The 27,259-nt window shown below is 47.5% G+C and overlaps 1 protein-coding gene across 8 annotated transcripts in view; it reads left to right on the plus strand.

Annotated features, from left to right (window-relative positions):
- Nucleotides 1–27,259, plus strand: part of fbrsl1 (fibrosin-like 1) — a 232,000-nt gene that overhangs the window by 187,138 nt on the left and 17,603 nt on the right. For all 8 annotated transcript variants that reach the window (XM_031570377.2, XM_031570371.2, XM_031570375.2 and 5 more), the window contains one exon: nt 12,698–12,746. In XM_031570377.2, the coding sequence (XP_031426237.1) occupies nt 12,698–12,746 (49 nt within the window). The remainder of the gene's footprint in view (nt 1–12,697; nt 12,747–27,259) is intronic.

Consider the following 27,259-nt stretch of genomic DNA (forward strand, 5'->3'; position numbering starts at 1 on the left):
ATCTAATCTCTACTTGCCTATTATTTAATTGGCTGGATGCGGCGAGCTAGCTGGATTTCCCTGGGCATGATGGTGACTCTCTTGGCATGGATTGTGTACAAATGGCTGTCCCTGAACAGACCAACCAGCAAGCCTCGCTGGCCTCTTGAAGTGCCATGACAGCAGAGCTCTGGAAGTGTATATTAGTCTTGAAGTCCTAAGCAATCTCTCTGACCAGATGCTGGAAGGGCAGTTTGTGGATCAGCAGCTCGGTGGACTTCTGATAGCAATGGATCTCTCTCAGAGCTGCGGTACCAGGCCTATAATAGTGAGGCTTCTTCAGGTCACCAGTAGCTGAGGCGCTTTCACGGTACCGAACTGCTTCCTCAGGGCTTTGCCACCACCAGAACATTAACGAGCTGTCTGCTTTGTTCTTGCCATTGTTAACACTCTTCCTTGGGAATCTCCAGAAGTGTAAAAAAATAAGGCAGTTAGCTACAAAGGTAGTGTTAGATTTTCAGCCTAGTGGAGTACATACACGTCTCAGGTATGATTTATTTAGTTGGTCGAACTAACAATTTATTATGTTATTAAAGCGGAGAAAAAAACAACTACTGCAAACAATGGCTATATACAGCGATTTAAAGTTTTAAACACAAACATAGAACTAAAATGTATATTAAATTGTAAATATGGTAACAACCAAATCTAACAAAAACATGACAGAAGGAGCAGCATTAAACTCACCAGAGTCCCAGTTGCTAGGCTAAGATGCTCTCTGCAGGGCCTGCAGCATTATGCATGCAGTCAGAAAGGCCTGGCATTGGGCTACTGAGTGAGGGATGGGGAAGAGGAGTGGGAGTATGGGATAGAGGAGGGGGGGGGGGGTGTTCTCGGAAGTGGACTGAGAGACTGGTGAAGTCTGCATTTACATCTGTTTATGCAGCTCTAATGATGTACAGGAATATTGATCTGCTGAGCATTTACAGATCGTGACCCCCCCCCCCCCATCCCACCATCTCCACACCCACCCCCCTCCCACCTACGCACATATACATACAGCTACCGCTGCTCTCTGTCAGCTGTCAATCGCAGGCGTGGGCTGGACTGGAGGTGCTGGCACGGTGGATGGTGTAGGCAGCCCGCGGTAAACACAGAACAGCTACAAAGCGTATCCTGAGTCCTTACAACACCAAACTAGCACAGGGCAGCCTTACGAGGCCAGCCAGGCCATGTCTGCACCTTACACTTAGTTTGACAATGTCAAAAATGTACCCTCCCTGTAATGACTTACCTAGGCAACCTCCTGCCACAGCCCATTATAGCACCAAGGTAGCTTCCAAGGACAGTCCATAATGTGGAGTAACAAGCCGACATGGGCAGAAAGAGAGGAAAGAGAGGTTGGAAAGCAGCATCCCTCTGTTCGGGTCTGCCTCGGCTGCGCCTCCCCCGCTGTGCCAAGCTCCACAGCTTTTAACACTTGATTAAATCCCCCTCTCTCTGGTAAAGCTTTTAAGCAGTGTGGAGAGAGCAGGGAATAGGGGCTGTGTGTTGGAGGTAGATGAAGCTCCTCTTGGCTCTTGTGTTGCAGCTCATGGTGGTGGGTGGGGGGGGACTCTCTTCCATGGGCCTGGTGGATGTATCCTGGATGATGTGCTTAGGCTCCACCGGTTGGATTACCCACATTTTATCGCCCAGCTGTTTACGGTTGGATCCCAGGCACTGTCTGAAATGCCTCTTTATGTCGACAGACATGATATGCAAACTGAGTTTGGGTGTAAATGGGGAACACAATCCGCTTTATTCCCACTCTGTGGAGAAAGTGAATGGTGTTTGAGGAAGTCTGACGGGATAATCCAAAGGGGCGTGCAGACAGAGAGGTGCTGTCTCCAGTCGGGCTGGGAGCGTTAGCCGAGCCACAGACATGCCAAGAGGGTTTTTCTCTCAAGCATTCCACCAGTGAAATAGCTAGTGGCGTTGTGCATGTAAATAAAGTGTCACCGATTACCGTCCTCTCAAGGTCTTTGAAAAACAAGAGGTAATTAAACGAAGTGTTATCAGCTTTGTATAGGCACTTAGTTGCTTGGGGAAAGATTTTTGTTTGCAACTCTAGCTGTCATGGTGACATTTAAGAGGCAGTTCAATCTGCAGCGGGCAGGTTTGCTTTATTGACGAGAAATGGCTTTGCTAAAACGATCCAGCTGCCCAGTAATTAGCTGTTAACCTTGCCTCTCTCCGATATGAAAGGGATCAATTGGCTGTATAATACGTGCATGCCAATACTCATATTGGAGTAGAGCTAACCATTGCCTGGTGACATAGTGGGCTTATAGGCATTTGACTTCAGATTTACCCTATTGAGTTTAGCCATTCTCCCAGCCTCCCAAGGAGACAGCGTCTTACAACTGAGGTATTCATTTGCAGCCATTGCAAGCTGCTTCCAAAATGGGATTAGCGCTCTAGGGAAAACTGTTTGTTTCTTTTTTTCCCCCATGAATAATTGAAAATGTTGCATGTAAGACAAATTTGCGTTTACTTGCTTCATTATATTTTAATATACAGTGAATAATATTCAGCATTACTTGGCACAGGGAATAACTTTTAATGACCTTGTGTGTGGTTGCAGTAAATCCCCCTTTTACCCTCCCACACACCCACAAATCTTTCCAGAGATCTTGTTTTTTAGGGTGCCACGACTGCTAATTGGGTGTCTTTGGTGTATACTGGTGTCGTTAGTGGCCATGAAATCTCTGCCGGCTAATGACTGCTTTTTTTGAGGACAAGCACAAGAGTAAATGGCAGTAGAGGGATAACTGTCAGACAGAACCCCGGTGTCCACAGCATCAGAGCGGTAATTGAGCTGTTTGTTTGTGTTTGCTGGGCTTTCGTTTAACGAGGGTCCCATATGGCCAGCGGAGGGCAGCGGGCTTCTCCCTCCCTCCCGTCCAGCACTTACCCACATGACTGACTCAGGTAGCACAGAGAGCGAATTGTGTGTAATTGAATGTGTCCACTGAGATCCCCCCCTTTTGTCACAAGGTCAGGCCATGCGTTTGGTATGTGAGGCTGAGGTTCAACAGTAAGTGTGAAAGCCTGACTCATAAGCTCTCTCACAAGGTTTCGGGCAGTTGTCGGGTGGGCGATAAACGAGTCGGGGGGGGGGGCCTGGGGTCCGCGGTATGTGGTCCGCTTGTCGCGCGTGGGGGTGGGGGGGGGGGGGGGGGGGGGGGGGGGGGGGGGGGGGGGGAGTAATGCCCCAGCTATTCACAGTGACACGCCAGCGTGTTTATTTATACATCGTGACCTCCCATAAGTCACACATCTGGAGCTCCCGTGGTAGAGGAGGAGGAGAAGGACGACGACGGCTTGCACAGTGTCATACCGCGCATGCTAAACAAACGGCAAGGGCTAAGTTCAGCTCAGCCCATAGCTTAGCTCGCTCCGAGTTTCCCTCGTAAAAAAAAACGCCTTGCTGTCATGCCTGTGTCTGGACTCTGTCACTCAGTCCCTGAAGCGTACCCAGTGTGGAATAAAGACATCAGTGGCAGACCCACGTGGCACTCTAAATAAAGTGTGTCTGGTGGTAAGGCCATTGCAAGCCTTCAGTGGGTTGTGTGGCTGCCATTTCTATATTGACTTGCTACCGGTGCTCAAACGAGTCTTAGCACATGAGATACACTCTCTAGTTCCTCCCAGCAGTTAGTCATCATACAAACTTCAAAGTGTCTTTTAAGACGTGTGTTGGAAATTGCCGCCTTTTTTGTTTTGGGGGGTTTTTGCTTCACTTTGATTTTGGCTGGCACAACAAAACAAATAAACAGGCACGACCAGGTGTTGTGCTCCTCGCTATCCTGCCTGTTTCCCCCTCTATTTATAAGGACAGCTGAGTTGGAGAACAGTTTTTAAAGGCCTTCCAGGCATTCGATGACCTGCTGTGAAGCCTCCGCCTCGGTCTTGTGTTACAGCTGCCAGTAACCCGAGGCCTGGTGTCCGTTTTAAAAAGTAAATTCCACTTAATGTGCCGCGTCGCTTTCCAACACGAGCGAGGCTTAGCTTTGCGACTCCTTTATATAGCGCATTCCATGTCTGTTTGTACATGGGGCGAGAGGCAGGGCAGCAAACGAGAGGGGGTTTGGTGGTGGTGGTGGTGGTGGGGCTCCACAAACCAGAGTGCCAGATTCAGCCTTTGAGACTTTCCATCCCTACTTTGCTGTCCCTTCATACAAGTAGTTCTATTGATCTCCCTGAAAGCCCGCTCTATTTTAACCTCCAGTGGCTGACGTGCGAGTTTAACTGGGATGCCGGTGTTAACTCCCCCCCTCCCCGATGGCTAAACTGAACACTGTCTTGAGAGAGAAGGCAGATTCTGTTAACGGCTAGGTATGTCTCCAGAAACTGTAGCCCTGTGTGAGCAAGCCTCGCCACCGAAAGGCCATAGGTCAGTATGAGGGGTCAAGCACTGATGGATAGAATCACTCTGTGGGGGTTGTCGTCTTGCGGAGGTTCCTTGGTAAGTGTCCACCAGGCACCCATGCATGCGCGCGCACACACACACACACACACACGTACACATAGTTCAGGTCCAAACGGCAGCTCTTTTTTGAGGCGGTGTTTATTCATCCTACAAGGGGTGATTCATGCAACTTAACGTTGTTGCACGGCTGGGCAAAAAAAGAGCCTCTCGCTTTGCATTTTTCCTCTCATTAAAAGCAGACCCTGCTTGGCAGAGCGTGCCACAAGTGACCACGCAGTTAAATACGCTGTCAAACGGGCCTTTTACATTATAAAAAGTCCTTTCTGTTTCTCCTTTTCCACTGCGGAGGAAATACCTCGTGGGTTTTTCTTTCTTTCTCTTTTCCTTTTTTTTTTTTTTTTAGGAGGACCAGGGGGGGTCACATTTCTCTTTTTTTATCACTGCATTATTTAACATCCTTGGATGGAGGGCTAAGAGTCAAAAGCAAAGCAGCCTTAAATGTAGAAATGTGAGTTTCTTTCCTCCTCCTCGCCTGGAGTCTGGGATGACTCACTCGGAGCTCACAGTGTTCAGGGTCGGAGGAAAAACAAGTTGAGCAAGACTTGTATTGAACATCGCTTTAAGCCACTTTCCTCTAACAAGCCGCGGAGAGGGTGGGCTGTGACTACCAAAGATACCGCCAGCTCCCCAGAGGGAGGCGAGGGCATGCAGGGCCTGGCAGGCCGATGCACATTTGCGCCATGAGAGTCCCACCGCACCTCCGCGCTTCATCCACCCGCGAGTATTGGCAACTGCTCTGAGACTCCGATACGGATGGATGAGATGGCGCTCTCAGTGGGATAGCACGGGGCTCGTGTAAATTTAGGACACATCTGTGAGGGGCTGTTTTTTTAAAAAGCATCTGAAACAGTATATATATATATAAGGCGTCCATGTTTGGATTTTGTATTACGCATTGTTTCTCTCAGCAGTGCTATCTGGCAGATGGTGGTGTGTGGTGTTGAATATGGAGGATGCATTGCATATTTTACAGGTCTGTGGATATCGCTCTTTATTCCATCTAGAACAATATGTTCTTGTGGTTTGTATTCCAATACAATATGATCCTCAGAAAAACAAAGAACACAGATGGCTTCTCTAGGCAGTGATGGAGATAGACCCACAATAAGGGTTATATAGGGCTGTGTATATTTTTAGAATGATATTGAATGTACAGAAGAACTTCGGTATTGTCTGAGGAGAGAAGTCGAGAGCATTTAAGACATCTTCCAGAGTGGAGTGATGCCTTCCATAGCCTCCATGTAAAATGAAAGCCCAGTTAATGGTGTGGAGCTGCCAGTGAGAGGCCTGAGGCTAGTGAGATGAGACCTAATGGCCACCTCTCTCTCTCTCTCTCTCTCTCTCTCTCACTGTGTGTTTTACCACTCCTGAACTCTCTTTTTCTCTACACTTTTTCTCTACACATTTTTTCTCTCTCACTCTCTCTCTCTCTCTCTCTCTCTCTCTCTCTCTCGCCCCTCTCTCTCGCCTCTCTCTCTCTCACTCCCTCTCTCTCTCTCTCTCTCTCTCGCCCCTCTCTTATCTGCTAGCCTTGCTGCCAGCTGGGAGAGGCATGGCACTCCGATCTCTATCTGCTCTGCAAGTAATAAAGAACAGGGGCCCCCGATTCCTCTGGAAGATTAGCCGCATCTTATCTGCCCCTCACATTTTCACATTAAAGAGCAGGGGGGAGGGGAGAGGGGGCGGCCTGTGCTCCTCCGCGCCCTGCCCAGACAAGCAGAGCGGAGCCACGCTGCGCACACCATGCGGTGCTTCGCGATGCTGGGGCCAAATTTACCTTCTCCCCATCACCCCTCCATGAGCCCTCTTCCCCCTGCATGCTCCAGGGGCATTCTGGTGCTGCTTGGCTTAGGCCAGGAGACCGGGGCATCACGGTCTGCCATCTGACCTGTCCGATAATATAATCTCCCTGGTTATGCTCGGCAACGCATTGCACAACGTCTCAGAAATGTAAATAATGTTGACGTGTCTGCAGCCCGCATTAAAAAACAAGTCGGCCGAGTCAAATGGAAAGTAATAGGCGAGATAATGCCTTAAAACTCGTGGTTTTAATGTGCCCTGTTGTGTTGTGCTCTTTTTTTCTGACAGTCACTCTGTGTTTATCTCCCTGAAATATGCAGCGGATTTCAATGCTCAGGTTGGCTTAACTGGCACTGATAGGCTATCCCCGATCCCTAATTCCGACTGAATTTAGCTTGTTATCTGATCCGAGCGCCTGTGACTGCAACATTTCCTGTCCTACCCTGATAATATTTTCCTCCATATTTATTTATTTATTAATTCATTCTCTCTCTCTCTCCCCCACTCAGTCACTCACACTCCCTCTCTTTTTTTTCCTGCCTTCTACCCTTCCTCCTCCCCAGGTTTTAAATTTTCATTTGTCACCCTCTCTCACCCTCCAGGTTGCGAAATGGGTCTGGGCGACTTCTGTGAAATATGTCATGTCCTTTTCCCTCATCTCTCCTTATCTCGTTATTCCTGGCCGCGCGCTGGCCCCAGGAGGCGTCCGCCACGTTGATTTGTGACCCTCCGTCTCCCCTCTCTCTCACTCTCTCTCCTCGGCTCTAATGTGATGCGTGCCTCTGCCCTTCTGCGGCTGATGAAACGGCACCCTGCTCTCCCCCCGATAGACTGCTAATTCGTATACTAAACTGACAGCCAGCCATGATAAGAGTTAGCGACTGCTCATAATCAGCGAACACAGAGAGGGAGAAGGAGAGATAGAGAGAGAGAGAGAGAGAAGAAAATCACAGAGATTGGAAGGATTTTTTTTTCTTTCATGAAGAAAAAGGGAGGGAGGGAGATATGCAAGTGGCATTCGAGCATCCACCAGAACGGAGAACGATATTTTACATTCAAAGAGTCGGCTCGCGGCAGCTAGCTTTCCTCTGCTTTTTTGCATGCGCCTCGCCGTTGTTGCCAAGGGAAGAAAGATGGGTGGTGCGGGGAAGAGAGAATCTTGCTCCCCATTCGCCCGCGACGTCTGGCAGCAAAAAGATGGCGCTCGCAGCGACATGCAGAGACGTGGGGAGGATTTCATTTTGCACGGTCACCCCGCAGAATTCATTATCATCTTAATGACGCTTTAGGTGCAGCTGAATATCTAATGTGCGAGGGTTGACAGTTTGTGTGGGAGACCGCCTCGGTCTCCAATGGCTTTGGGGGGGGGGGGGGGTGAAACCATGGCACTGTAGTATCGTCAACACACACCTGTTCTGACTGGGGGCGTACGGCACGGGGACCCGATAGCTCGCTCGCATTCGGTGGAGAAACAAACAAAACAAAATGCGCAACGGCTTATGATAAACGACCACGAAGGAGGTCATTAAGTTTCTGGAGCAGGAGGCGCTAAAGAAGGACGAACGCTGAGGAGATAATTAATTTGGAGTCCCTGTTGCAGGCCATTTACGCACGGCTGAGCACATTTGCACAGTAGCCTACCCATCTTAAGACATATTTGTACCCCCGCCTGTCTCGCCTCGCATCCACATACGACATTCAGGGCAGGAGGTCCGGGCAAGAGTGCGAACGCACTTTAGAAAGCTTGAGTGGGTGCTGACGGAGATATTTATCAAAGTGCTGGCTAGCCTGACATGATTGTTACATAAATGGCAGAGAAAATATGGCCTTGTGGCTTTGGACAAAGTCCCAGCTGTTAATAGAAGGAGGCAGAAGGGGGTGTGTGTGTGGGAGGAGAAATGGGGGGGGGGGGGGTGCATGTGAAGTGGTGGAGGAGGAGCAGGAAAGGGTGACGGAGGGTGACAGTGATGAAACACCAACCCGGGCTGCAAATTAACACGAGCGAGGGAGGGAAGGGTGAGAGAGGGAGGGAGGGAGGGGAGGAAGGAAGGGAGGCGAAGGTGGGAATGGTTAGCCTGCCAACGTAATTGAGAGCTGGTGTTTCTGAGTCAGGGTGCCCTCCTCATCTGCCGCCCTCCATGGCACTCAGGGTGATGAATGACACCACCTGGCCGGGTTACGATGTGCCACGGCGCGTTGTGCCAACCAACCGAGCTGTCCGCCCCCTTACCCCTCCAGCTCCCCCCCCGCTGCCGCCACCATCACCGCCAGGCGATGCCACCCGTGTTTGGTTCTGCCTACGCAGGTCGATGGGAGATTGGAGCGATGAGGAAACAGAGAGCAGTGTGTGGGATGAGTGTCACAGTACATATGCAAGCTGTGTTATAGGTTAGAGAGATTCATTACTGACAGAGAACTGTGAGATACACTTCTGCTGGGTCAGTGACAAAGAGGGGAGTTTTGACAGTTATTGAGCACTGTGTTTATTTCTGGCCTTGCCCTGCACAATCTGTAATCAACAAGCTGACGTGCGTTTTGGTCTGTTTTCTATTCTCATGAGCCCTCGGCTTTCTGGAGTTATTTATTTAAACAGCAAACGCGTCTCTCAAGTGGGGGTTTTAAGTCTGCTGTCATTGGAGATTAGTAAGGAGTCATTGTTTTGTATACACCATGTAGTTATGGGATTGGCTCAGTGTTTTGATGGTTTCTCAGCTGATGGTGCATTCGAGTCTGCATTGCTAGTGTGGGTTTGGCTCTCGGTAATGCACAGCCAGCAGAGGCAGCAGGAGAGCGATCAAAAGGTAAGTGCAGGCGTAGAATGTTTGATATACCGCACTGTAAAAATGGTCTCTCAGCAGTATTTACAGAACGAGGTTAATTGAAGCGGGGGTAATTGCTGACCTCCATGTCTGTTGTGAAATCACATCCTTAACTGATCAATGCCTTTCATAAATTTGTGCAGAAAGGTCATTGAGCTGATTAGATTCCTGCTGTAATGCTTCCTGCCTCCACGCATGCTGAGATGCTGAGAGGAAAAACATTTTGTTTTAATCTGTACAAAAAATGATAAATGCAATGCTGTCTGCTATTTTAATGCTGTGATCTAAATTAAGTTGACATTTGAAATGCTCTCAGTTTTTTTCACCTTTTTTCTGTGTTCAGTCATCAGGGCTGAATAGCAGATATAAATATCACAGTGAATGCTGAGTGAGCTTTTTTCTCAGCACAATATATATATATATTATATATATATGGCTGTGCTATCAAGCGGTTTATCCAGCCAATAAGTCACTCGTGTCTGGGGAACTTGTGGGACTTCTTAAAACAAACACGGGCGTAATTTGTGATTTGGCATTCCCTAAATCCTGGACTTTATGGTGGTGAGTGCTGCTCTTGGGGGAGTTAGCACTCTGTTGGTGGGATCTGACCCCCGTCTCCCCAAGAACACATACACACACACACACACACACGCACAGGACCCAACTCCCTGCCTCATGGCCTCATAAGGAAGCAGTAGGATTTCACAGCTGCTGTAAGTGGGCCTTGACTGAGGCCCATGACCTCCGTGCTGCTTTCCTTCCTTCTCTCTCTTTTTCTCTGCCCTTTTTCTCGCTCGTTCTTTCTCTCGCTCTCCTCTTTTTTTTTTTTCCACGTCTCTCTTTCCTCAGGGAGTCCTTGTGTGGCTCAGAGGAAGCTGAATCATAAAGCATAGCTAATGAATAGAATGGGGAAGGAAAGCTGAGGCCTGTTGACGGCTCTCTGGAGAGAAGGCCGAGCCACGCAGCCCCAGGCTCAAATAGCAGACGGCCCCAAAGGTCAAGCTTCCTGCGGCCCAGTCCAAGGGCTTTTGGCTCCCAGCAATGTGGCTTGAATTTCCTTTCTTTTTGAAATGGTTATATTTCCCTGCTTCCTTTGGAAAACCTGGCCTCTGGTCTCTGTTTTTTATCTCCTCCTCTCACTTCCCTCGCACCCTCTGTTCATTCGGCTTTTTTTATTACCATCGGTGTTGCCTTCACAAAGGAAGTGTGAAGAATTTGTTACATATGACCTTAACCCAAAGAGCCACAGTCCCAAATCCAGGAGAAGATATGTCAGCTGAAGACAGTTTTTCGTTCCCTACCTTTTTCTAGTTTATTTTCATACTGGTTCCTCAAGTGTAATTTCAAAGCCCTTCATGTTGTAGGAAGTGAAGTGTGTGTGTGCATGCTGCTCCCATCCTCTGTTTTGAATCTGAAGAATGAGATTGCCAGCTTTATATACACTATGGGTTTTGTACAGTACTCATGCTAAACACTTCAATGACGACCAAGGGATCTATCTGAAGAACAACATATTTTAAATAATGTTTCCTTTAGGCCCATTTTTATTCTTAGTAGGTTATTATGAAGCTGCAAGTGGTGTAACAAGCATAGTATCTCTACTGTGCATTGAATTCACTACTTTTCCTTGAGGTAGCCTCTCTGTTCACTTTAATGTTGATTGCCAAGTCTCCTGCATAAAAGACTCGGGACCCATACATGGGACTTCGGGTCATAAAATGTAAAATGTTCAATAAAAAATGGTGCAGGGGAGATGAGAGCACGGCATGAAGGTCTGCATTGAGCGCTCGAAAAAGCAAGGAGTCCCTGAACATGCCAAAATATAGCTCTGAACTAGAACACCTTAATGTAGCTCAATTCTCAAGTTAGTGCCCTCCTTTTAAAATAATGACACTTTTTAGCCCGCTCTCAGAGGAGGTCTGGGCAGCTGCGCCAGCCGAAGTGGAGCCCTTACGGAAGAAGTGGGCTGCTTCAGATGGAGGAGACACTAGCCCCTAACAGTCTTTGGCCACACATGCCAAGGAGGGGGATTGAAAGGATCTTTAAAAAGAAAGGGGGATAGGGTGGACAGGGATTTGGGGAAACGGGGAGTGGGGGGGGGACTGGGTGCCGTCAAAATCACTGAAGAGTCTGAAGTCTGTGCCAAGGAAGGCCATCTGTATTCCCAATGTCTTTGTGCTCCTTGCGTGAGTCCCCAGCCTTGCTTTACATATGCTTTCTCCAGTGCCGTTTGAAAACCACAATAATGGCCAACGTGGAGATGTCGGTACATATGTTCACCTCATCTGCCTTTGTGTGCACAGTGTGTATATAGACTGCCATCGCATGATAATTGGGATGTTTAATGTTGGCGTTATCTTCTCCAGCGCATGGGCTAGCTGCCTCCCACACAATGCTGTGTTGTCTGAGCTTGATTTATGAGCTTGGTTGCTGTGTTTAAAAAGAATATAATAACACATGCGTTGTGCAAGTGGATGTGTATTTTTGTAAACGTACGGTGTGTATTTTTCTTTTTCAAATGGCTTGCCAGAACTTACACATACATGTGAGAAAAGGGGAGGAAAAATCAGGCAAGTGTTTAGTCTAGACGTCTGAGCTGTCAGTGTGTGGGGATATGCCTCTTTTCCTCGAAGCCGTTTGTCTGCAGCCAGGCAGCCCACACTCCTGCACATCACACCCAGCTGTAATGAAATGCTTTATTCCATTACAAATATCTCTCCAAGAGCAAGAATGAGTCAAACGTGGCGTGGGCAAAAGCCTGCAATATTTTGTCGCACTCTAATGTAGGAACTCTATTTATCAGCAAATTGCAGACACAGTGACAATTTGAGCTTTTTTTTTTTGACTAGTCTTTCACATCCCAACATAAGCCTCAAATGTGATTATTTTGCTCTGATTAAAGCACCCTTAATATTGTGTTTGGAATTAGCTTGCATTGTTATTTTCCAGCCATACGACATAACCATTGCACATAAGGTCCAGGTCTTTTGTTTTGTAGCCAGAATAATGCCTCGAGCCCATGCCCACACATCCACCCAGCATCCACAGGGCATCTTGGTCATTAGCAGCCCACTCCTCTGCCTCCTGACAGCTTTGCTCCGCTCCTTTATCTCAAACGCACCTCCTCCTCGGCTCCAGGAGGCTGTCGGGTGGCACAACAGTGCCCCCCAATGTCATGTTGCCTTCCCCTGGAAGGCTGTGAGGCAGCTGGGCTGCTGAGAGCTGGTTGGCTGGTCAGACCTGGGGGGGGGGGGAGACGTGAGCTGCCGCTTTGTGAGATGAGGCTCTGAAGTATACAGTAGCCCCTCTGAAAATCTTATGCTACATGGATGGGCAGGCTCTGCTTGTGAATACACCGTCTGGCCGGGCGCCTTTCTTCCTCAACTGTGAAGCATGGGCTGGAATGACATGAGCTGGGCGGTGGAGGTGGAGGGTGTCAGAATAAATGTATGATCTTTGTCTGACTGGTCTAGCTGTCTGTCTTCTCTACCTCTCTGGTTCTCTCTGTGTCTTCTCTCTATCAGTGGTTCCTTTCATTAATACATCATTTCCTCTGTTTCTGCAGGCTTCTGATCTAGGATCAGAGAAACTCTTCTCACCCACTGCAGCTAAAGGTAAGGATGTGGACCACATATCTATTCCTTTTTTTCAGTCACTGACTTTGTGGATATCATAGAAAAAATCTGTCTTATTACACATGTATCATCACCAATGGATGCAAATCAGTATCTGCTGTAACTCATCCCAGACCATTTACTTCCGTGTTATCCCGTTGGACTTAGAGCACATCTGTACTAGTGATCCTGACATTCCTAACCTATTCATTTTATGTATTCATATACATATTAAGGGGAATACATTTTGACAGTATTAGCTAGTGAAAATGTCTTGGGTGTGAAGGGCTACAACAAAGCAACGTGTATCTTAAATGCTGCTCTGTAGCTACTGGTTATGATGCATGTGCTCCCTAGCCTCCCCCCAGCCTCCACTACCGTGATGTTTGTTCATTCCGTTCAGAAATAACCCGAGGCTATCTATCGCATAGCTTTCTGATGCGCTCTCCACTGTGCTCCATACACGGGGCGGTGGGGGAAAGCTGTTTTTGCGACCATACAAGCCAAAGGTATTACCCTTCCCACCGTCTGGTTCATTAAGGCTCTCTCTCTCTGAAGCCCAGAGCCACATGCTTCCCGCAAGGCGGCCACAAATTTACCCCAGGCCATAGCAGCTCCCTGGCAGCAGGCTAATGGCAGGCAGAGACAGGGTCTTAACCTCTCCATCACTCGGCGTTAAAACGCAGGTTGTGTTATTGGCTGGGGGAGGGGCGCTGCACCTGTACTCCAGTCCCCTTTAGCCAGCTACGGTGCACCTAAATGAGAGGATGAGGGGTGGGGTGTTGGGGTTGTAACAGGGAGAGGGGCGAGGGGGTGGGGTGGGGTGGGGGCGTTGGCGGGGGGGTTGTCCGTCCCGCGATGAAAGGCAGCAGACTGCAGAGACTGTCCCCCCAGGGCACATGCCGGGCCCATTAATAGATGCAGCACAAGGCCTATTTATTTAAAGTGGGGAGCAGTTTTCTGAGCAGGAGACTTGTCTGCGGGCCAGCATGGAAATAGTAGGATCTGCTATGTCCTTGTGGGGTGGGGGGGTGGGGGTAAAAACAACAATGAAAAGCTTTCTGGTCAAAGCCCTTGTCATTTCCCCAGCAACTGTAATTCTTGGAACCGAGGCTTAGGTTTATATTAGATCTCTGACATGGTGTGTTTTATTTGCCCTGGATGCTTACATGTGTTGCTTGTCCCGCTAAGTGGGAACGGCGTACCACTGATTCCTCAGATGGCTTTGTGATGCTTCCAGCCAGAATGAAAAAAAAGGAAGGAAAGTAAGGGGAGGGGGGAAAGGGGGGGGTGGTAAAAAACCCAAGAGAGAGATAGAAGTCAAGCCCAGTGCTGCAGACATTAGAGTAACGAGCTTGTGTTTTCAAAATCAGCCTGGACATTGCACCATATTCACTGCCCCTTACTGGACTTCATCACAGCATTTTCTTCTTTGTTTATTTACACCATATACACCGACTCACTTACACACACACACACACACACACACACACACACACACACACACACACACACACACACACACACACACATACACACACACACACACACACACACATGCTTACCAACTGAGGGGTTAGAGTGGGTATGTCAGTGGGCAAAGGAATCATCCGAAAATCCTGCTAATGTGACCGACCCGTACACACAAGGCTCATGGATTAGGCTCTGAGAATTACATCCAGGCAATCCCATCAGCATCCTTTGCCTGTTTTTCACAGGGATCACCAGGCTAGTGTTGAAGAATCGCTTGAAGGGGGTGGGGGGCAGATTAGGATTAGAGTGGGAGATTGTTGGCGGCGGGGGGTGGGGGGGGTGTTGAAGGTTGAAGGGACGATGGAAAAGGAAAAGGAAAAGCCAGAGACAGGTCTCTAAGGATAAGGTGATTTAGTGACAGGCGGAGATTTTATTATCGTGCTATCCGTTCCAACTGGTTGACATGGGCTCTATTGTGGCCATGGACACTACGGGCTGTGTTCTGCATGTTTCAATTCTCTCTCTCCCCGTCCCCGTCCCCCCCGTCCCGTCCCTCTTCCACATGTTCTCTCTCTCTCTCTCTCTCTCTCTCTCTCTCTCTCAGTCTCAGTCTCACTCTCTCCCAACAGTGTTATTGAATGTGTGTTAAGCGGGTTTGTCTGTGGAATGCAGCGGCGCCGAGGGCTGTTTTTCCCTGCGTATGTGTCCCATTACCAGTCTGCTAGTTGATTCCTCTAGGACCAATCTAAATCCCAGTGATTTCGGAGCCTCAAATGGCTTTGGCCCTACAGAAGTATACTCAGTCTAGAGGTTTGCCCTGTCGCTGGCTTTTCCTCTCAGCTGTGTGCGAGCAGGAGAAACACAATGCACGACTTGGACGTGTTTATTGACACAAGGAAATTTGGTGTGGAGGTAAGGTTCTCGTCTTTGTTCGGGTGTTATTAGACAAGGGCCACGTTTATGACTCATGCGATAAGAATAGACAAACATACGTCTCATTGTTCAAGTCTTTATAGATGTAGTGCTGGCTTTGATTACAGTGTCATTCGCCTTAAAAACATCAGGGGAAGGAATGCCCAGGAGGAGACCCCTTTTTCAGTCAAGTAATGGGACACTGCCCATTTTTGTGTGGGGTCCAGGCAAACCTGGGGCATCTTGGGATAGGAGAGAAAGATTGCAGAAAACCCATTTCTGAAGTGGATTTATGCCATTGTAATCCTGATTAATTTTGACCCGTTGTGCTCATTTTAAACAGCGCATTACAGTAAGCGTGAACACAGCAAGCTCCGGGCGAAACCAGGAGCTTAGCGGCTTTGGGAGGCTTAGCAGCAGATGGCATTTTAAGCCGGACTTAATAAATTGTTTCCATTAAACTTACCGGCCCACACATACAGGATTAGTCCAGTGGAACAAAGGAAGAAGGAGTGTGAGAAGAATAAAAAAAATACACACATTCGCATACCCACAACCACCACCAAATGGAAATGCTTCATTCCACTTTCTCTTTGGCCAAAATTAGGCATAGGGTTTTGCATAGAGCGAGACTATACAGCCTTTATCAATTTCGTACCATGCCGAACATGGGGAAAGACCAGATTCATGCAAACAAACAGATTGACAAATGATTCTGACTTGGAAGCACTAATTATGTTTGAATGCTTGCATATTTAAATGTAAACAGTACATACAGTCTATATAGCTGGAAGAGAGGATTTTGTGTCTGTGTATGTGTGTGTCCATTTTATTCTGACGATGGCATTGTCAGGGACTCAATCCCCCAAAGGGTTGCTGCTGAGTCCACCCCCTTGGCCTGATGAGCTTGCGGCTCGCTCTCTAAGCTCTCATTATGTGCTACACGGCTCAGGGTCCCTGCGTCGAATCACTAATCAAGCTCTCTGTCTGCAGGCCCACGATTCAATAGCTCCTGAGTGCCCTTTGTTCCACCACCTCTGTTTGCTGCATGTCAATTAAAAGGCTGTGTCCTCCACCGGCTAAGGCCGAGCGATGATGCTAAAGCTAGCGTTCTTCTTCTCCTCCGCGTCATCCACGCCAGAGAGTATGGAATTCAGCTGTGAGCTACCTCCTCCTGTGTGCGCACGGTGGGGTGGAGGAAAAAAAAGAGAAAGCTAGAGAGAGGGGGAAATGGAAGAGGAAGAGTTCAGGGTCAGGGGATTGGGGCCAGAACCAGTTGATGAGAATGTGTTTGTATGCACCGGCGCTCCACAGGCCAGGTCATTGGGATGTATTGCTAACCTCAGCGCCGCGGTGTTGGAGGCCTTTCGCCCATTAAATAATGAATAGAAGTTGATCTTTTGACCAGCTAATCAGCTTTGCCGCTGTTGAATCTCAGGAGCTTGGCGCGAGGGCGGCTAACTGGGGGTGGGGGGTGGGTTGCTGGGTGGTGGTAGGGGGTGGGGGGGGGGGGTGTGCAGACATGTAATGGCGGGAACTCAGACTGCAGGGGCTTTTATTTTGCTAGATTAAAGGGCCCAAATTAAAAACAACCCGTCATTGCGGAGGAATCTAAGCCTGGTAAAGCTCACAGCAGTGCCTACTTTGATTGTTTGACGAAGCGCAGCCGGCACATACCTTATGGAAATGCTTTCTTTATCAGGACTGATGGGCCGTATTGACAGAGCACTTATTGCAGTAAGCGAAGGTTTGTCATGTGCCTCATGTGATGGCTAATGTAGGGAAGGGAAGGTGCTGGGGGGCTGTTTTTAGTCTGAGGCGACTGCTCCCGGATGCTCAGCCCATCACCACCTACTCAGCCCATGTCGACTCCTGGCTGAAGCTTATTTGATCTATTGATTAAATTCGTATTTTAGACAGACACAAATCCTCCCAGACTATAGCCCCAGTCATTTATTTCACCTGGTTCGTGTGTGCGCAGAGCACTCTGAGATCAGTTGACACAGGCATATTGGTGTGTCACTTTCTTAATCCGGCCCTTATCAGTCTAGCCTGTCATATTCAAACTCATGACCTCCAAAATTTGTTTGTAGCTTTTTAATTTCCGAACTCTGACCTTTCCAGATGGAAATGTTTTTAATGGCTTTTTTTTCATTGATGACAGTTTGTGTAATCCCTAACCCCGCGTCTTTTCTGATAGATGGAAATAAATAGAGTGAATACGGATAAAGATATGACGTGTGTTTAATAATTAAATGAGCCATTACTGACAGAGATTGCCTTTTTTGATTTAAGGCAGGAAGCAGGCTTCCAGGAGAGGCAAAGCAATTATAGAGCTCCCAGTCTGCCTGCTCACTCCACTCTGTAAGAGCACAGAAAACACACCCTGTTAACTGGATTATTCCATGAATTATTTTATTCTCCTTCAATATTTATGGCGTTTTAAATTACAATCACGTCATCATGCTCTATTTATAGGGAGTGGCAAGCGTGTCATCGCAAAAGCCTCCATACTGATTTGAGGGATTTTACGGGCTTTCTCCTGCTAGGGGGGAGTAATGTTGCAAATGTGATGGCAAATTACCACGAGTGTACATTTCTAAATTTCCTAACACAGATGTCTTTGTTTGGTTGCAACAGAGGACAATTAGTTAATTGCTCTGGGTGAACTGCCATTGACCCGTAACGCCTCTGTGTGACAACACACAGCCCACCATCCCGTTAAATATTTAGCATGTTTTAGTGTTGAATTGCTAACCTTAAAGTGGAGGTTCTATTGAGACGGCTGGCTTGGTCAGCTTCCCTCTGGTTTACAAGGCATTTAACAGCACCCCAGGACAATAGCTAGAACAGACATTCACCACTGACCCCGAGGATCAGCACGTCACCTAATTGTACCTTACCAAATTTATAATGGAAAACTTAAAATGCTAGCACCTATATTTGTTATTGCCTGACACCGTATGTCTTCAAAGGAAATCATTAATAGTAAGATACACTGTCATGGATTATCCTGATCACACTGTGTGTCTTTGCCAGTGAGATGCAGCCTTTAGGTGAAAGGACCCAGCGACGGGTTAAATGAAAGCTCTTCTGTTTTTCCTGTTTCCCCATTTATTTATTTACCTGCTGCGTGATTCCATCGACCTTGACACCTCCCGTGTGTGAACTTCTCCCATCAGTCGCATCGCACAACAAATCACAAGACCAGATGTGCTTTCCTCCTCCCCCGTAGCTCTGACCCCAAGGTGACACTCGGTGCGCCACGTCTGACATTTCTATTTGCGGAGGCATCGGGGTTAGATCCGCCAGTGATGAACCTGCTCTGGGAAGCAGTTTGTGAAACGGGACTGTTTGCCGATGAGCGGCTCTCATCCAAACACACTAAAATGGTCTAAGATGTGCAGTCTGTCTTTCTCCCCCCCCGGCCCCCACCACCACACCACACCGCACCCCCCTCCACCGCCCCCCAGTGTTTTGGATGGTTTTCGGCAAGCGTTCATTTGGAACAGTGGTGGCGAGTGTCTGCGGGTGTCTGAAGTGAATTCATTATGTCTCTGGCAGCTGTCGAGCAGGGGCCCGCCTTGCTGCAGGCTTACCCGAAGCTGGATGCACTAAGCCCCGGGCCCCCTGTGAAACACCCTGGGCCCTCTCCCAACCTGTCATATGCCAACCTCAGGATCAGACGCTTGCTGATGAGGGGAGGGAGTCCTTGGGAGATTACCCCTCTCCCCACTGTGGCTCAGAGACCAACTTATAAGACAGAAACCAGAGGAGACACGGACCTAAGGGATAGATTTCCTTGTTACAGCCAAGGCAGTGGAAATATTATATTGCCTGTAGATTTCATGGGGGATTTGCAACTGCATGTTTATTTACAGGACAAACGATTTCTTATACTAATGCATCACATACCAGTTAATTTTGTTGGCATTTTATTTGTATTTTTTAGGTTTTTGTTTTCTAGCTACGCGCTGTATATTTATTATGTTCCCTTTGGCCACCACAGGAGTTTTCTGCATCTTTCTGAAGACAATCCCAGACCTGTTTTTTAGTGTCTACTCTTCTGTGTTATGCAGTCAGAGCCCATGTTTTTTTGCAGAAGAGGTTGTTACGTTCAGTGGTAAAGCCAGATGGCAGGCGCTTGTGGCCAAACATGCAGCTTGGATAAAGTTCAGACGCTGGCAAGGAAGACGCGATGGACTAGATGGATATTGCAAACACGCTTGTGATGGATTCTACTTTGTGGGATGGAGTTCAAATGGACGTAAAGCTTAGAAGCTCGCTGCCAAGTACAGAACAGAAGTAAATGATTAGAATTCTTGGACCGCAAACAGCATGCAAGCTCTGTTTCATATGTTGAATACTTTTAAATGAGTTTGAACTCTGAGCACTACTCCGAAATCTGGTAATGTAAAAAATATAGTAGTAGTATTTTTCCCTACAATTATATTTTTTGTTTGTTTGTTTTGAGAAACTGAAGGGGTTTGCTGCGCTTGTGCAGCCATTTCAGTTATACAAATGAGCAGTTGAAGTCAGTTCAGATTGATTCGTTGGCTCAGCCAGTATCCAAATTCTGTGTTTGCACATTGTCTACAATTCAAAACCTTAACACTGTCAGACGGACTCATTGCAAATTGTTTTTTATTGAATGAAAACCAAAAAAATATTTCATTATATTGCAAAATAAGAATTGCACAAATCATATTGTATCATTTACATGACACATTAGGGTTCAGCTTGCATGCTTAGGGTTGTTTTTGGTTTCTGTTTTTCCATGCGCGTTTGGTTTCATTCTAAAAGGTTTCGGTAATACCCACAAAATCAGCACATGCCGAAATAAGTCATGAGATATTTACTGCTACAAGAGGAGGTTGTTCCAAAACCATATCATAACCATGTCATTAATCCTTCAGTGTTTAGCTAAGATGTGAATTAATATGGTCAGACATGGGCCCCATCTTTGCGGAAAAAAATACCCTTCCCAGTGTGGTCCTCTATTAATCAAACGGTCATCTGTTTGGGTGTTGTTTTTGGCTACCGACGTATTCCCCATGCTGGGTTGAAGACAGGCCTCTTAATGGTCTCCTAACCAAAGTGCTCCCATCCAAACGAGGGATCCAAGCGGCGAGGCTGTTATTCTAGTGCTGCTGCGGATGGAGGGGAAGAGTGCAAGGCTGTTTTCCAGCCGTATTTGCTTTTCGTGGACTTGGACCAAAGCAGAGGAGGGGGGTTGGAGTAGCATCTCACCAGGAGAGATTTGTGGCCTGCAAGGAAAAAAGTTTTAAAAAAATTAAATAAAAAAAATACAAACCCTACTGTTCGTATCTGCCAAAATGGGCTCATGGAACGTAATTCCATCCTATACTTACGCAGAAGTATGTTATCAAAGAGTCTTAGTGTTGAAGGAATTGCTGGTTGTACTGCAGCTTGTACAAAAATGTATAGTCAATCTATATTTGTTCAGATTTCCTTTGACTCTCGATACTGCGGCCTCACATGGATTTCCGATAAATGCCATGTGTGTCCTGGAGCCTTTCATCTTGAAGATGTGGACATGCTTCATTTTGAGGGGGCCGGGCGCATGATTGTGTGGTGGTCTGTGTGAATGAAGACAAGTGCCAAAGAGCCCCGGAGATCCCATCAGTGACGGCACAGTACATTAGCCACCCAGGGCCCTGGCGTCGCGCAGGGCTGCTCCTGCAGCAGGTGCGGTCAGAAGTGAAGTACGGTGAACCAGGTCCTCAGCAAGAAAAGACCATCTGTGGCTCCCCTTTTAAAAATCCGTTCAAAAAACACACACTCGCCAAGTGTGTCGCTCGTAACAGGGACATTTACACGCGGTGGTGTCGTCTGCCAGGGTGTGGAGATGAAGCAGTTGCTCCCTTCCAATCCAATTCTGCAGCCACCGTTTCAGTACCTCACTGCATTGATTTGTATGTCTGGAGTATATCTTTGCCAATGTTTTGGAGTTTAACCAGCATTTCCATGGCTTCACATTTTGACACGCAGTGCGTGTAATGCGGAAAAAGATGTACCCTTTTCAGTGTGATAAATGAAAAAGGAAGTGCACTGCTTTTAATACCATGCTGGTTTTGTATTCTACCTGACCTCGGCAGACTTGAGCACCACTTGTCACACTGTTGTCATTTTGTCTGCTCCGCTCTACAGCCTGTGAAATGAAGTGTAAGCGCACGGTCAGGCCCAACAAACAAACAATGCCCACTTTATGCCAGGAGGGCTGACCCAAATCTTTGGGCCTTGTTGGATAGGGCTTTTGACTGTGCAAGACTGATTGTGTGTGTGTGTGTGTGTGTGTGTGTGTGTGTGTGTAGCGTGCGTGTGTGTGTGTAGCGTGTGTGTGTGTAGTGTGTGTGTGTGTAGCGTGTGTGTGTGTGTGTGTGTGTAGCGTGTAGCGTGTATTTGCTTGTGAGTGTGTGTAGAAAGCGCATGTGTCCACACGTGTATGCGTCGGCATGTTTTCGTCGAGAGGCTAGGTATGTGTGGAGACATAAGCTCTTGTGTGAGAAGGCAGGCCCTCAGGTCAGTGAACGGGCCTCGTCTCCATTTGTTTTCCTGACATGACTCTGCCCTCTGCTCGCCCCCATCCTCCGTCGCTCACCTCCCTTCTCAGCTGCCCTCTCTCTGGCTCTCCTGCATGGCCCCTCTTATCCCCCGCAATCCTCAATAGCACTCCCTAATCAAGGATGATGGATTGGGTGCCTAGAAGCACCAAGAATGTTTGCTAACCTGATATATCCGTGTCCGCTCTTCCTCCTTGGAGAGGTTTTTTTTTTCTCCTCCCACCCCTCTCTCTCTATCTCTCTCTCTCTCTGTCGTTCTTTTTGTTTGTGAAAGCCTTGAGGCATGCTGGTCGGTTAAGAATGTGAGGGCTTTGTGTTATAATCCAGTTGACAACCACATGAAAAGGTCTGTTAAGCCATTTCCAAATACTCGTGTGTTGGTTCTTAAAGGTAGCGCACAAGTCATTTGTTGCTGCAAACAGTATTTTTATCTGAGTGTAGACACAGAGGACCAAACTTCCTTGGCTGCTTGTTCATAGTTTGAAGGTTTCAGAAGTCAAAGCTGTATAGAGGTGTGTACCCTACATACCTGTGATAACATAATGAATGCCCTCTCTGTGTTTCTTTTAAATTTAAAGACTTGCATGAAAGGAATTTCACTGATAAGGCATCTCTATCTTTGCCTTTTTTACAGAACATCATGACCGTGAAGTTCATAACCTTACTATTCACTCGGTTCTTGTTTTACAATTATGTTGACGTCTTTTGACCGTATACGTTAAAACTCAAATTCCAGCCTTAATGAAGAAGAAATCACAAGAACTTGTTGCATTGCCTTCATGTGCATTAGTACAGTGTAGTGTAACAATGTACTGTAGACATCTGTGAAGAATTTGACTGACCAAGGGGAATGCATCTATGAGAAATGAGCCATTAACTGACTCTCACAGGGCCCCCGCATTCAAGGGCAGCGCTGATCAAAAGAGTATGAGAACGGCAGAAAGTTACACAAACAAATCCGATAAGGTCCGGATTAATCACCTCGATACACACATGCGAGGTCTATGTGTTAGGCATGTGTGGTATGTGAGATGATTTTAAATGAGACTGTGCTACAGTTTTTTCGTCCTTTGCAGTATTTGCTTCGCTACTGTGTTGACTTTCTTATCTGTTACACTTTCTTCCGCTTAATGGCCTTTTTAATGTCAACTTTAATCAGCCGCATTTTTCATACTCTGTGCATTTCGCCCCGGTTAATGTTTCTCAAAGGGATATTTATCAAGAATGTAAACATGTAATGAGATTCTTGTTGCTATGTAGTGGTTGAGTGGAAGGACAAAATCAGATTTAATTCCTTAGTGACTGAACAAAAGCCAGCCGGGCCCATATCAACAAATGAGAAAGGAGAGGGGGGAAAGCCTGACAAAACGCTTCAAGAAACCAGATCCAACCCAAAACATTGATGCTGTTCCTTCATGGTCGTCCAGCGCTATGCTCGCAAATGTCACAACAGTGAATGATGTGTGACAAATAGTGAGAAGCTGTTAAGCTCGATTGTTGCCGGGCCTCTGAAGGGGGTGAGGAAGATTGCAATAGCAGGTAGTGAACTGGAGAATTTAGTGGGAAGAGAAACATGCAGTTTTGGTGTCGAGCCACTTGGGCTGTTGAAGGATTTCCAGTCAGCCATTTCTTTCCATTGTGAAATAATCAGTTAGTCACCAAAAGATAATATTATATATCCACTTAGCGGCATGCAGGCTCATGCTTGAAGGGGCCTGTTTGAGTGCCTGTATCTACATTTTATCACCCCCCAAAAATATTTGTGAAAGATCTTGTCAGCCTTAACATTCGATGGCATTCTTGTCTCTCTTGTTTTCCTCTTTTGTCCCCCATTTTTCTTCTTTTTTTTTTCTTCGCCTTTCGTCAATAGCTTGTAAATCTTGGTGCAAGCAGCTGGCAGTCCTAATAGAGGATGCTTTCCTGCCGGGCAACAAAGAAGTATTGTTGAAATCGGGAGGGCATTATGCTAGCTGAATAAAGCTGACACGCTGCTAAAGAATTATTGCCCATATTGAGCGTCGCGGAGCCCCGTGGAGGGATACTGAAAGGGTCTTGGAGGTATCTTTACAGGAGCAGAGCGCAACAGCGCAGCCCCTGCGCCTCCTCTACTGCCGCGATGGCAAACAGGAGCAGCGGGCTTTATTAGATGTGGCAGCCGTTGTCTCCAGTCATCTAGATAATTGCGGCGCCGCGTCCTCTGCCGTAATCAATCGAGACAGCTGCCGCTGCGGCTCTCCAGTCCGGTGGGTGAGCAATTCGCACTAATTAATGGAATGATAAGGCTTTTGTGAGCTGCAGCTCCACACAAATGATTTTCAGAGGGGTTTGAAATGCTTCCTGGTCCCCCGCCACCACCACCAGCTACAACCCTGTCAAGTTCACCGCACTTCCCCCGGAGCTGGGCTGTAGTCTTCAGGTTGGCCGTATCCACCACGGGTCAATTCAGCTTGTGAACAGGGTCACATTCCAGGTTTAAGGCTGGGTGGTGTCAGCCGAGCGGCTGGACTGTGGTTCTCTATAGGTCTCTGCGGACGCACAAAGATCTCCAGCTTTGCAGCAATAAAGCCCCATAACGATGACCGCAAATGACCACGGGGTCCAAGGATGAATCAGGAGGCAGCCAGAACCACTCTCCAGCGAGGAACTGGGACAAGGCACAAAAAAGCAGATACTCCACACTCACACTCACACTCCACCCTGGCTGGGAACAGCTATCTCTGGTGGGGAGACAAAAAAGATTTGCAATCTGGAACTGTGTGTGTGTGTGTGTGTGTGTGTGTGTGTGTGTCCGCCCGCCCCCTGGACAAATGGCTCTTAACCACAGGGACCCACCCAGATTAGTCCAGTCAGCAGGGGCACACATACGTAAGCCAGCCGATTTGAGTCTGCAGTCCCGTCCGTCAACAATCACATGTGCCACAAGAGAGAGAGAGGGTGGCATATGCTGCCGGTGCCATATGGCCACGGTTTGAATCCTGGCCCAGCATGAGACAACACTGATTCATAGCGGGCAAAGCTGCTAGCTCTCAGAAATGAACATTAGGTGTTCACAATTTATGTGTAGGCTTTGACAGCAAACGTGTTACAGCTTAACACCCTTTGCATTCTGTTGCCATGTCGTCCTTTTGTCAGCTGCGGTGAAAATAACTAATTGAAGCATGCCAGCTGTCCCCCAGCCTCCTTGCATTATTCTGGTTGCCTTGTCCTGTCGCCTTTCTCATTTCATAAACTTCATATACGGGTAGACGGCAGCTCAAACCTGTTTCTAAAGGAAAACAGAAACGCTTGCGGTGATATTGTTTGAGGCAAACAAACCTGCTTGCCTGCCTTACAGTGTGACTTTGATTTGATGATTAGCCCGGCAATTTGTTGACGGCGCACTCTGACATTCATCGTCTTCCAAAATCACACAGCTTTTTTAAGCATGCACTCTCACTTTACAACGCCTGATGGCTATGGCTATGGAAGTGTTGATTTACCGGACCGTGATTTGCACATAGCCAATGTCTGTTTTAGTCATCTGTTTTTTTCAAATAAGAAAAATAACCCAACCAGTCATAAATTACATACTGGTGCAGAGCAGTTGTTGAAATAGTCAAACGCACAACTTCATATGTTTCTCTCGCAAGGATAGGCGGGGCCCTAGTCACATCCGAGCCAAGTCAGGGAGAAGATGAAGGGGTTCTGTGTTCCATGCCATATGCGTTTCTCTGCTCAGTCTTTCAAGACACAGGCTTCTTCTTCTTTTTTTTATTTATTTATTTAGTTCCCCCCCCCCCCCTTTCCCTCCCTCCCTTTTTTTTGTGAACGTTTCTGTTTATGTTCTGGCAGTGCGCTGATGCGAGGAGACCGCAGCGTTTGCCTTGTAAATGAGAACACCCAGTGGCTGGCTTCTTTTTCGCGCCGCGGTAGGCTGCCGAAGCCCCTCCGGACACTGCAGTGATTTACATACCCAGATGTCTAATCTTAAAATGCCATTTGCATGCCGTTTTACCAACATAAGCACAGTTTGCAGTGGCACTGTAGGCCAGGTATATCACAGGCATGCCTCATTTGCATCGGCGGCCCTGAGTCCTCAGATCATTTCAGTTGACAAATTGGGGGGAGCGTTGAGGCAAAGAAGCTAATCGCGTTACCAGAGGGGTGCAGGCATGCGCCGGCAGGAGCCTCACTAATGGAAACGCTTAACACTGCCTTGGAAAAATATCAAATAGTGCAAATAGGATGCATGCGTAAAAATTTGATAGCGCAGCTGAAATAATGTGTTTTGAAAACTAGCAAGAAATGGGCAGGGTGTTATGGCGGCTGTGAAGACGGATGGACTGTAGCAAGGTGAGACGGCTAGTTTCTGGCACGGCGGACCATCTGCTGGCTCTTTCATCATGGTGCCGGGCTACGGGGAGGCGCCAGCCCTCCAGATGTTCCAAATGGACGATCCTCCTCATCGTCATCGTTCCCCCCAAAACGGGGTCAGATGTGAAGGGTATTAGAGAGGGGGGACAGCTGTGGGAGGACACAGGGGTCGCCTGAGGCCCCTCTAGAAACATCAGTCACAGGGGCGCCCTGGAAAGAGGTCTGCCGGGGCTGGAACATGTCCCCCTCACAGACTGTGTCATGCTGGGCCCACAAGTGGAGGAAGGCCATATCCCTGGAGTGAAAGCAGAACAACTGGGATAACAAAAGCAGTCGGGGAAGGAGATGGGGGAGAAAAAAAAATCAATACTCAAGTGAAGTGTCATCTGGTGAACAGGGATGCCGACTCCCCCCAAGGGAGTGTCATTCTCTCCTCTGTCACAGACCCATCAGGGGTTTTAGTGCCATACTGCCCTCCCGTTTGTCCCCCATGCCTCTCTGTTTTAAAGCTCTTTGTAGAAAATTACCCGTAACATCTGTTTCTGTGGCTCGAGGTCATGTTCTCTCAGCTTATATGTAGGTGGCTTGCTGGTAGCTGTGCATTAACTCTGCACCCAGGAGTAGGACACAATTAGTTTGATGAAGCCTGGAAGACATATAATGTCCTAGAGCACTGAATTATTGTACCTTGAGGCAGCTTTGGGACACTGTGACAGACTGAAAGAATGACAAAGGAAAGTAGCTTGGCATTCCAGCTGTCTTCCTCCTGTCTATTATTGCTGAAAAATCTTTTCAGGTCAACACGGTCATTTTTTTTTTTTTTTTTGACTTGCAGAAACAGGTTGCCAATGACACATGGTTCATGGCATCTTTGAGTTGTGGGGCCATTGCGTCAACCACAAAACAAAAGTTTTTGGCCACCAATTTGCTTTAAATTCTTTAAATTGCTCGCTAACAGCTAGTAGCAGGGCATAATTTATCAACATATTCAATAACTAGATTCCATACAGTTGGTGTTTATCACTGTCACATTGTACCAATTCAGTCACTAATAGGAGGAGACAACAAGCAAGACTGGTTTTGACATAACTTGTCTTGCCACATAGACATGTATTAGGACTTCATTTCCTCTTCCGCCTTGGCTCCGATGTGCCCATATTTCAAACCTCATCTGAATCTTGACAGTCCGCA

This window comes from Clupea harengus, chromosome 7, assembly GCF_900700415.2.
Source record: "Clupea harengus chromosome 7, Ch_v2.0.2, whole genome shotgun sequence".
NCBI lineage: Eukaryota > Metazoa > Chordata > Actinopteri > Clupeiformes > Clupeidae > Clupea > Clupea harengus.